Here is an 11,623-nt window from a genome sequence, read left to right as displayed (position 1 = left end):
TGATTTCTACTTTTCAAAAACTGATATGTGTATGTTAATGTCAAAAAAAAAAAAAAAAGCTTCTAGATATCAGTAAAAGATAGGGATTTCTTGCTTAAGTTTGGTTATTAAGTAAATTAATCTTTACAAAATTTGCCATTTTCTTGATTATTCACTTAATAATTACTGTTTCATTCTTTCTTTCACATGAAACTGATTTACAGAAGGGTCATGTTAATTGGACTGATGCAACTAATAGTACTTTTTGTTTTTTAAGAAAAATATTATTTCCCATGAAACTCAATCTTACTGTATTCAATGCAAAATGATATATTATGCATGTTTTTTGTTATAAAAATGCAAAATTAATGTCAAACTCAATGATGCTCTTAAACAATCATTTGAGAAAAAATCGACATTACATACCTTATAAAACACCATAAAGTATATGTATATTGTTAGCTCTAATATACTTTAAGATATTTTATAAGTTCTTTGATGCCAAAGTTTTCTATTATGTTTTTTACGCAACATATTTGTGTTAATGCAATGAAAAAGAATGGTTGGTGTTTGCTTTTCTATAACAAAATGCATACTAATTTTGCAATGAATAAACTTTGTATTATAGCTTGTATATCTATAAATCGAGCAAAACATATTTTCCAAATTAATTCATTTTCTCATGATTCTTAACAGGCGAAGATGCTCAAGTTAACAAACCTAGAGTTCATCTTTTCTGCTTAGATGGCTGGTCAAGACTCTAAATGATTCAAGCAATATATTGTAGCATTGTACTTTAACCTTTTTCGTTTTTAACATAACATACTTTAGACACCTTAAAAAATATATACAAATTACCTTTTTTTGGGTCGTGCTTAGCACGGACCTCAAAGTTTTCTAGTATATATATATATATATATATATATATATATATATATATATATATATATATATATATATATATATTAAAGGCCATGGGACGTTTGAACATGAGCCATTCCCACTTCATTTTTACCTTTTCATATTCTTGCCATTAAACTTTCAGTTTACTTCTTTACAACTATTTTTATTTTTTATTTTTTATCATTTTTGTGCCCTTTATTTTTTTTTTCTGAAAAGATTCATTTATTACTTTTCTCATATGTTCATAATCTTGCCATTTCATTTTTACTTTTTTATACTGTTGCCACTAAACTTTCACTTTTATTTCTTTACAACCCCTTTTCTTTATTCTTTGTCATTTTCGTCTTTAATCCATTTACAGTTTAGTCTCCAATTTTCCAACATTATTCTATTTTAATACTTTTTTTTATCTTCTATTATCAACCTGACTTTTTAAAATTTAGACGTTCGCCACATGTTTTCTAAAAAGTTGTTAAATTCAACATTTTTTCTTTATTCTTTGTCATTTTCATTTACGATAGCCCTTTAACTTTTTTCTAAAATGAATGATCCGTGCTACGTCACGGATCTTTTCCCAGGTATTATGAATATGATGATAAGTTACACGTTTCTTAAAAATACATATCAATGGTCATGTTGTACACGTGTACATGAAAAAAAAAATATTAAATTTAGTTTTTGATTTAGAGTTATTTTTTAAATATTATTTTTTTTTGAAAGAAAATTTTGAACAAAATATTTAAATTAATAAATTAAATTAAATATATTAATATATGTTAGTATGTTGAAGTTTTATCATTAAAATCATTTGTGGATCTTTAAATCCTCCTTTTGAATCCAAAATGATCCTATTGACTACCCATTTGTACTCTTAAAAATCGACTATAAACGTTCGGCAGTCTAAATATGTTCCATCTTTTAGAAAAAAAAAAAAAAAAAAAAAACATATCAAATTATCTCACTGGGGCTTACCCTCTCACTCTATCAATTTCTTAACAAAAACTTGAAACTAACAGTTCAACACGTGTCAAATGCGATATGAAAATATGATAAGTTCCAATAAGAATGCACAAATCACTCACCAACCACGAACGATGATTAATAAATTGTTTGGATCAAGTTCATGCTTCTAAGTGTTCCCTAAGGAGACATGCTTGTATGAAAAGATTACCAAAAAGAACCAAACTTAAAGAAATCATATAATATATATTTTTTCAAACATCTTAACTTCAAAGCAACATAAACCCATGCCTATATATACCCTCCTCCATTCATATATCCTCCACAACACAACACAAACATGGCAATCCTCATTTCCTCCAAACAATCCTCCCTTTTCATCATATTCATCTCAATCTTAGTCTATTCAACTCTCTCCCACGAGTTTTCAATCCTAGGATACGCTCCAGAGGATTTAGCCTCCATTCATAAAGTCATCAATCTTTTCGAATCATGGGTTGCTAAACACAGTAAACTCTACGAAAGTCTAGACGAAAAGCTACATAGATTCGAGATCTTCATGGACAACCTTAAACACATTGATGACACAAACAAGAAAGTCAACAATTACTGGCTTGGACTCAACGAGTTTGTTGACATGACACATGAAGAATTCAAGAACAAGTTCTTAGGGCTCACCCCTGAGTTGAAACAAACCGAGTCCAATGAAGAATTTATGTATAAAGATTTCGTCGATATGCCAAAATCGGTGGATTGGAGAAAAAAAGGAGCCGTGTCTCCGGTGAAGAACCAAGGTCAATGTGGTAAGTTGTAGTTAGTAAGTACAAGTTATAAAGCTTGGAGTACAAGTGAGAGTTGTTTAATGTTTGTTTTGAAATGTGTATTCCATATTCATATACAGGTAGTTGTTGGGCGTTTTCAACTGTGGCTGCGGTGGAAGGTATAAACCAAATCGTGACAGGAAATTTAACCGTGTTATCAGAACAGGAACTGATTGATTGTGACACGAGCTTCAACAATGGCTGTAATGGAGGTCTCATGGACTATGCATTTGCTTATATTATGAGGAATGGTGGGCTTCATAAAGAAGAAGAGTATCCTTATATCATGAGTGAAGGCACATGCGATGACAAAAAGGTTAAACTTTTTTTTTTAACCCTATGAAAATTTATAAAATTCTAAATTCTAAAAGATATATTTATTTATTCTTATAGGATGTATCAGAAAAGGTGACGATTAGTGGGTATCACGATGTGCCTCGCAACAACGAAGATAGTTTCTTGAAGGCACTTGCAAACCAACCAATCAGTGTCGCAATTGAAGCCTCTGGTCGTGATTTCCAGTTTTACAGTGGGGTAAGACTTGAGAGACGTTTTGTTTTGACTTAATCTGAACAGAATGACTTAATAAGTTAAAATGTTTCTGGTTGTTTCTTTTTTACTTAATCCGAATAGAATGACTTAATAAGTTAAAATGTTGTGTAGGGTGTGTTTGACGGGCATTGTGGGACCGAATTGGATCATGGAGTAGCAGCCGTTGGATACGGGACAACCAAGGGACTGGATTATGTGATAGTGAGAAACTCATGGGGACCAAAATGGGGTGAAAAAGGGTACATAAGAATGAAGAGAAAAACCGGGAAGTCCGAAGGGATGTGTGGGCTCTACATGATGGCTTCCTACCCTACGAAAACAAAAAACTGATAAATGTCCTAAAACTTGTCATGTTTCCGTTTCTTGATTTGTAAACTTTTACGAGATTTCTAAATAAAAACGTCGCAACATAACAAAAGTTACACATAATCATAATAAATCGGGCTCTTTAATACTTTTAAAAAAAATGAACCCAAGAAAGTCAAATGGACAAGCTAGATGGGAATAGGGGGGACAGGGGTACCCGAGTTGTTGGGTGTGATGTGTTTCATGATAACCACTTCGAGTATTCCGGTGTTTCGGAAGGAGGGAACGGTCAACCGTGGGTCAACACGACCAGGTAGGTTAAATATAATGTTGAAGTTTCCGGAAGGTGGTAGTTGTTGGAGTTTTGGTTTGTATTTGTTGTTGGAATGTTTGTTGATAAATTCGCTTTCTTGGATAACTCCTTCGATTTCGACCCGCCCGTCATTACGGATATCCAGCTTTACATTGCCTGCAATGAAATTATAGTTCTTTTGTTTTTGGGTATTTGAAATAAGGAGTTATTAGTGTAGGGGCAATTTAGTAATTAGAACTTACACTGAGGTTTACAGACACCGGGTAAGGAGACGCGAAAGATGTATGCATGTTTGCTTTCGCCTATGTCAACCAGGCCAAGAGGTGGTGCATATTTTGCAGCCTTAGCTGTACCCGTTAGATTGACTGGTGACTTTGACTCCATTGACTTTGTTTCTGGAGTTTTAAAACTTACTAAATCATTAAGGCTGCATTAATAGTTTAAAGGAGGAATACGTTTTAGTGCAAAAATGCATGCATGTATATCGTGCGTGTGTTTGCATGTATATATGTATACAGTGTACACTTACCACATACATATATTATATATAAAACTAAAAGTGTCATACATCATCACACAAAAATACTTCTTATAACAGAAAATAGCAAAAGGAACAATCAGCGTGTATGTTGATTGTGTAGAAATAAAATGTCAAGTACAAGTCAAATATGTCTATATGTCTCCTCTTTGCATTCTCGTCTCTTCAATTTCTTTATTCGGAAGTGTCACAAAACTAACTCATATCAGTGGAGAAATTCATAGATCTATCATCTAATATGACTTTTTTTCAGACATTTTAGGTATCCCCTTTACAAGGATAATCATAAACATATACCTTCATAATCTAGGAATTTTTAATTTGGTAATCTAAACTTGAATATCACTGCTTTTAGAAATCCTTATTTTAACCTATGCATTCCCCGTATATTATGATAAACTAACAAATATCCACTTATCTCTGTATTGAGTGTATTCCACCATTTAGTTATTTCAGATATTACAATTAAAAAAATATACTGATGTATCGAGTATGCTGGCGCACTCTGTTTTTATGAGATAGTTTAAAGTAAAACGTGTATTTTAAAACATTGAGGTGTTGTTTGTGGACCAGAAGTATGCAATCTGCTGCAAAAAAAAAAAAAAAAAAAAAAAAAAAAAAAAAACTGTTTGTTTTTGAAGAGGTACAATGGCTGTAGTCTTTTTCAAGCACCAAAAATCAGCTTCAAACATAAAAATTCAGCATAAACATAAAAAATCAGCATAAATATCAAAAAACAGCTTCAAAGATGCAAAAATTAGCCCTAATCAGATTCAAAAGCAGCTTCAACATCAAAAATCAGAGACATAGAAGAAAACAACAATAATCACCCCTAATCAGATTCTTATATAAATGCTAAGCAACAATAGTCATTCAGCTCTAATAAGCAACAATAATCAGCCCTAATCAGTTTCATATGTATATGCTAAGCAACAATAATCAGCCCTAATAAGCAAAAATAATCAGCCCTAATAAACAAAAATAATCAGCCCTAATCATATCCAGGAGTGGAGAGAAAATAGACAAGAGAATAGTGACGACTTCAGCACTAATCAGCTATAGTTAGAGCTATATTCAAAAGTGGAGAAAAAATAGAGAAGAGAAGAAAGACCGAGATGTGTACCTCAAGCGGGTGGCGTTAACAGCGAGAAAGAAGGGGGAGGCGTCGGCGTCGGCTCTGGAGGCCGGAGGCGGAGGTGGCCGGCGTGAAGATGACCAGGGGTGGAGCGTGAGTTAGGTTTTAGACAGTGAACCTCTTCAAGCTTATTTTTATTTTATTTTTTTCACTTTAAAGACCTTGAGTTGAGCAGACATTTTTATCTCTTCAGTCACAAAACAAACACTTTTTTTTTTTTTTTTTTTTCAGAAGAGAAATTAAATATCCTCCTACTTTTTGTTTCTATATATCCTTCTATCCATTGAAATTGTGACATGTATAACATTTAATGCTTATTTAATGATATTTTAGGATACTCATATGACACATGTCATCATTTAAATTGATAGGAGAATTGGTAGGGTTAAAAGGTAGGAGGATATTTAATTTCTCTTTTCAGAAATATCATATACGGTCAAAAAAATACACTTTATAGTTTTATGCGACAGTTTTTTTTTTTCTGTTTTAATTTTTAAATAAATTATTTTTCTACTACTTTATTTTAACTTATTTATTAAAGAAAAAGCCTCTTTAAGATTGTCAGATTGTTGTTAACAATCTCTTTTTGTAAAAATTGTTCTTAAATGCTACTAACTTAGTAACTTGTATAAATAGGTTGTATAAAAAAAATTGTTCTTAAATGCTACTAACTTAGTAACTTGTATAAATAGGTTGGAGAAATAGGAACAAGTTTTGTAAAAATCCTATAGGAATTTCTTTATTGCGTTGTCTTATATTTTTTTATATATATGTTGGATTCAACAATTCTTTAAAATAGCCTATGAAGATAGAGGGTTGACTCCAATATATATATATATATATATATATATATATGTGTGTGTGTCGATGTGATATACACTAACATCACTCCCACAGATTAAGAGTTAGATGTCGTTTGTTTTTTCGAAACGAAAATGACTGAACGTTTGCGGATCATCTCTGCAACCCTCTGTAGCAGAAGAGGGGGACCAAACGGCTGCAACATATAATAAAAAGTATGTTTGTTTTTTAATCTCTACAGAATGTTGCAGTAAGTTAAAGTAAAGTGTGAAGAGGTTTGAAACAGATGATCAAGTGTTGCGCCCGCAGCACACGCACAACAGTTTTTAAGTCAGAAGTCTTCTGAAAAACACACAGCTGCGAAGGGCCAAGTGTTGCGCGTGTGTGGCGCGGCGCAATAATAAGTGGTCAGAAGTGATTTTTTTTTAAAAAAACAAACAACACCTTAATGTTTATAGGCAATGATGTATTAAGCCATCACGATGTTAGACAACAACTATGATACCATGCAAAATATATGTTGAATCTTTGGTTAAGTATTTTACCTTCTAAAATAGTCCTTACCGAGAAAGAGTATATATATATATATATATATATATATATATATATATATATATATATATATATATATATATATATATATATATATATATATATACTGGATGTGTGCCCGTGCAATGCAGCGGCGATAAACAACTCTTTTTGCGAATATTTTTTTTTACCGGGAAATAATCATTTAATTTTATTATTATTTATTATATATAAAAAATTACCACTTTTAAATAAAATATTTATGTTTACACTTTATATTTATATTGTCTGTTTATACATTTGATGTAAATTAATTAACATTGGTGTCTACTTTAAGATATATAAAATAATTTATATACATGAATTTAATATTTTAAAATTGTCATTTTGTCCCAAATTATTTTTTTAATAATCTTCCTTAATTAAAGGCTTCAAATTTTTGGCAACTATTAATGATTTATTTATGTATAACTGATTTGTACTAAAAGCCTTGTAACTTATACCTCTGAAAATTCAAGATATAACTAAAAGCTTTGTGAGAAACTGCGAACTCATAATCAACTCATCATTTTCGACACCAAAAACACCAATATCTAGGCTAAAAAAAACATTTGACGATTTTTTTTCTTTTTAGTTTTTTGTATGACTGGTGATGAGCACAATGAGCAGTTGTACGGACTACTGATGAACACAATCAACAGTCATATAGAGTGCTGATTGTGCTCATCAGCAGCCGTATAACTGCTAATTGTGCATATATGCAAATTTCACAAATAAATAAAAAAAATTGTCAAATCTTTTTTTTTTAATCTAGATATGGCTTAGACGTACCATTTGGAGAAGATTGATATTTTTGGTGTTGAAAAATGATGAGTTGATTATGAGTTTGCAAGTTCTTATAAATCTTTTGGTTCGAACAATAATTCAGCATATATATATATATATATATATATATATATATATATATATATATATATATATATATATATACTGTGTGTGTGACGATTCACTTGAAATTCATAAAAAATTAAAGATCTTGAGATTCAACCTCAGTCATATATTTCTTATTTGCCGCTCTAACGTTCAAGCGTACCGGCAATAGTGGGGTATGCCTAATCATAAATGATTACATGACAGAGAGGTATAATCATATATGATTATGCATGTTTATACGTATATACCTAATTATTAATGGTTATACATATATGTTTGTTCACAGATTGAGTAATCATATATGATTATGACAGTTGGTGACAGAAAAGGTGGTAGTGGCAGAGGTGACGGTGGTATAAGTGGCGGAGATGGCAGTGGTGAGGTCGGCCGGTGACAAAGGTGGTGGTAGTGGTGGTGGTGGTGGCAGTTGTGGTGGTGGGGATGGTGGCGGAGGAGAAAGGAACGGACGACGCTATATAATCATTTATGATTATAACTGACCCGTCGCGCTGGTACGCCGGAGGGTTAGAGCGGCAGATATGAAATATATGACTAAGGTTGAATCTCACGATCTCTATTTTATTTTGAATTTCAATGAACCTAAGAAACAAAAGAAGGTGTCGCACATATTTTGGATATACTAATAGATTTTATGTTAAATAATGTATATTAAAATTAACATTAAAAAGTTTATATAATATGTTTAAAGGGAAAATGACGTATAGGCCCTATAATGTTTCTAGGGTTGACCCATTTAGCCACTTAACTTATTTTGTGGCTTAATAAGGGACCAAATTACTCTTTGTCGGGTCGATTAAGTCCTTATTTCAATTTTGAAGGGGTTAGCCGGTCATTTTAAGTCCACCTCCTTCTACTAACACCACATCGGATGCTGACTGTGACTTTCGTCTAATGCCATGTCATTAATTAGTCGCCTCCTTCTTAATGTCGGTATATGCTTTATAAAAGAGCCCTTTTACATCCACTGTTCAACACTTCATTGGTAAACCCTTTTTTGTGAGCTGCTTCTGAATCCTCAAGCATGGAACCCGTATTCTTACAAGTAGATGTCCACTTCTAAGGAATGTTCGCCAGAAACCCCATACGCTACACCGGTGGAATTATTCAGAGGTTTTCGGACATCGATTTCGTAGGAATGGACAAGGATGGGTGTGTTGCGTTCATCGAAAGGTTCACTGGGGAAAAGTGTGAGAAGCTCTAATTTGCAATGACCCCGATTATTACGACTTCATAGCAATTGCATATGAATGTGGTGTTATACTCCCTATGTATGTAGACCATTTTGGGAATAGTAACATACAGGAATGGTTGGATGAACACAAAGACGAGTTTGTTGGTAACGTTGAGGAAGAAGTACTTGATGGTGCAGGACTGGTTAAGGAAGTTGCACCAGGGCATCGGGATGTGGGTGACACAAACGATGAGGAAGAGAATTGCGACGATGATGACGACGAGGATGAGGATGTCGATGGCGATGAGGATGACCATCAGAAGCCTCATTTTTTTTATAAAGGGTAATGAGATTCAGGTAGAGATGGGTGAGAAAGCAGGTGCAGGTGAGTTTTTCGAAGAAGACATGGGTGACAATGAAGATGTTTATCCCGAATTGCCAAACATTTTCAATGATAAGCTCAATTGGAAGGAGCAGGATCCTGTTTTAGGTATGAGGTTTGAGAGTCCTAAGCAATTGAAACACATGCTTTGTAACTATGCTGTCGCGAATGGTTATCAATTATGTTTTGTTAAGAATGATACTAGACGATTACTTGTCAAATGTTGTGATGGCAAATGTACTTTTAGGCTTTGGGGTTCTTGGATGAGTGAAGATAAGTCTTTCCAGATAAAATCTCTTATCGGTGAGCATAATGTGCAAAGAATTTCAAATTCGGATCAATTGTAACTTACAAATGGATAGGGACCCACTTTAAGCACCAATTTTATAACAATCAAAAGATGAGCGTCTGAATGCTTAGAGAGGAGGTAAAAACCGATTTTGGGATTAATGTGAGTATGAGTCAGTGTAGGAGAGCCAAGAAGTATGCATTGACTCTAGTTGAAGGGACAATAGCTAAGAATTATGCAAGATTATGGTCATATGGTGAGGAGATTAGAAGATCAAATCCTGGATCCACAGTTAAAATTTGTGTTGATTCAATGCCTGATGGTAAGAATTATTTCAGCAAAATATACATATGTTTTGCTTCAGTAAAAGAGGGATAGGAGGATCATTAACCTAGATGGTTGTTTTCTGAAAACTTTTTGTCAAGGGGAGTTGGTTTGTGCTGTGGGTAGAGATGCTAACAATGGAATATTCCCGATTGCTTGGGTAGTTGTTTCTGTGGAAAACAAAGAGAATTGGAAATGGTTCTTAGAAACTCTTTCAGAAGATTTGCAATGTTGGAATGATGGTAATGGTTTGGTTCTAATTTCGGATCAACACAAGGTATGGTTCAAAACTACTGCATGTTCTAAATTTAGTTATTGCTATTCGAATTTCAAACATTAATGTGACTTATGTAGGGTTTGATTGAGGCAGTAAAGGAAGTATTTCCAGCAGCTGAACATAGGCAGTGTGCTAGACATATCTATGCGAATTTTAGAAAGAGATTTAGTGGATCCAAGTTTGAAAATCTGTTTTGGAAAGCGAGCAAGGCAACAACTGAAGCACAATTTAATGTAGTTATGAAAGAGATTGGAAAATTAAATCCGGAAGCATTTGTGCATCTTATGGATAGAGATCCAAAGACTTGGTCTTTGGCTTTTTTCAGAGTTCATAATTCTTGTGAGTCAGTAGAGAATGGTTTTTCAGAGAGTTTTAATAGTGTGATTTTGGATGCCCGGAAGAAACCAATAATAAGCATGTTAGAGGACATTTGTATATATGTGATTCAAAGGATGGTGACTATGAAACTAACGGGACAAGGATGGAATGGTTATTCTGTTTGTCCAAATATTAGAATACGGTTGAATATGCTCCAAACTGAGCAAAGGTTTGTACATTTATCCAATTACATTAGTACTTTACTCTTCACATCTCATGATATTTGCGGTTTTCATATATATATGTAGGCATTGGCCTGTCATTTCTTGTGGGGGGATGAAGTTTGAGGCAAGGAAAATGGACGAGGCGTTTACTGTGGATGTTGAAAAAAAGGAATGCAGCTGCAGGCTATGGCAACTTAATGGATATGGCTGCATACACTCAGTTGCCACCTTAGCCTACTTAAATTTGACACCTGATGGTCCATATGTAGATCCAATGTACTTGGCTGCATTATACCATAATACTTACAAACAGCCATTCCATGGGATGAATGGAAAAAATATGTGGCCTTCTACTGACTTGATACCCCATTTGCCTCCATTGAAAAGAAGTATGCCAGGTAGGCCAACCATAAAGAGAAGAAGAGATGCTTCTGAACGGATGGGAAAACATACCGTCTCCAAGGCAGGGAAGAAAGTTTCTTGTAGCATATGCAAGGAGAAAGGACACAACAAGGCTACTTGTAGTAAAGGTGTAGGGACATCCAACCAAAATGGAACAAAGAAACAAAAAACTATACCTACACAGGAGTCTGTAAAACGTTGACACAGGAGTAGGGGATGATGAGGTAATCGTAGATGCTACTGATGCTTTGGATAGGCCTGGAGATGAAGAGCGAATGGTGGGAGTTAATGGACGAGATGAAGGGGTGAATGTCAATGCTCGAGTTAAGCATGTTAAACCGCCTAAAATGCGAAAGAAGTCAGAACGAATCATTAAACTGAAGCTTGCAAAAAATGTGGGAGGTGAAGGTAGCAGTGTTGCAACGGCCATGGAGTTGGATTAA

General features: G+C 33.7%; 2 protein-coding genes and 1 long non-coding RNA gene across 3 annotated transcripts; 2 read left to right on the top strand and 1 right to left on the bottom strand.

Annotated features, from left to right (window-relative positions):
• The first annotated feature begins 2,167 nt into the window (after positions 1-2,167).
• On the top strand, positions 2,168-3,644 carry LOC145136923 (cysteine protease XCP1-like). Its single transcript, XM_079071029.1, has 4 exons — positions 2,168-2,645; positions 2,744-2,979; positions 3,057-3,197; positions 3,327-3,644. Exons 1-4 carry the CDS (start codon positions 2,183-2,185, stop codon positions 3,543-3,545), a joined length of 1,059 nt encoding a protein of 352 aa, XP_078927155.1. The 5' UTR covers positions 2,168-2,182; the 3' UTR covers positions 3,546-3,644.
• A 3-nt stretch (positions 3,645-3,647) lies between these two features.
• On the bottom strand, positions 3,648-5,648 carry LOC145136924 (uncharacterized). The gene is made up of 3 exons (XR_013720782.1): positions 5,496-5,648; positions 4,077-4,229; positions 3,648-3,990 (listed from the first exon to the last, which is right to left on the bottom strand). It is a non-coding gene; the product is annotated as an uncharacterized LOC145136924 (long non-coding RNA).
• Positions 5,649-9,327: 3,679 nt separating this feature from the next.
• On the top strand, positions 9,328-11,623 carry LOC145139239 (uncharacterized). Its single transcript, XM_079073136.1, has 7 exons — positions 9,328-9,461; positions 9,594-9,689; positions 9,818-9,957; positions 10,061-10,236; positions 10,314-10,783; positions 10,863-11,302; positions 11,388-11,623. Exons 1-7 carry the CDS (start codon positions 9,328-9,330, stop codon positions 11,621-11,623), a joined length of 1,692 nt encoding a protein of 563 aa, XP_078929262.1.

This window comes from Lactuca virosa, chromosome 9, assembly GCF_052849685.1.
Source record: "Lactuca virosa cultivar CGN04683 chromosome 9, Lactuca_virosa_CGN04683_v6, whole genome shotgun sequence".
NCBI classification, from domain to species: Eukaryota; Viridiplantae; Streptophyta; class Magnoliopsida; order Asterales; family Asteraceae; genus Lactuca; species Lactuca virosa.
This window is presented reverse-complemented; position numbering and strand designations above follow the sequence as displayed.

Bases quoted from the DNA above. Each gene is read 5' to 3' on its own strand.
- LOC145136923 (XM_079071029.1), top strand. From the start codon at position 2,183: ATGGCAATCCTCATTTCCTCCAAACAATCCTCCCTTTTCATCATATTC. The intron at 2,980-3,056 runs GTTAAACTTTTT...TTATTCTTATAG, and splicing joins GCACATGCGATGACAAAAAG to GATGTATCAGAAAAGGTGAC. The intron at 3,198-3,326 runs GTAAGACTTGAG...AATGTTGTGTAG, and splicing joins ATTTCCAGTTTTACAGTGGG to GGTGTGTTTGACGGGCATTG.
- LOC145139239 (XM_079073136.1), top strand. From the start codon at position 9,328: ATGGGTGAGAAAGCAGGTGCAGGTGAGTTTTTCGAAGAAGACATGGGT. The intron at 10,237-10,313 runs GTATGGTTCAAA...TGACTTATGTAG, and splicing joins TAATTTCGGATCAACACAAG to GGTTTGATTGAGGCAGTAAA. The intron at 11,303-11,387 runs GTAAAGGTGTAG...ACGTTGACACAG, and splicing joins ACACAACAAGGCTACTTGTA to GAGTAGGGGATGATGAGGTA.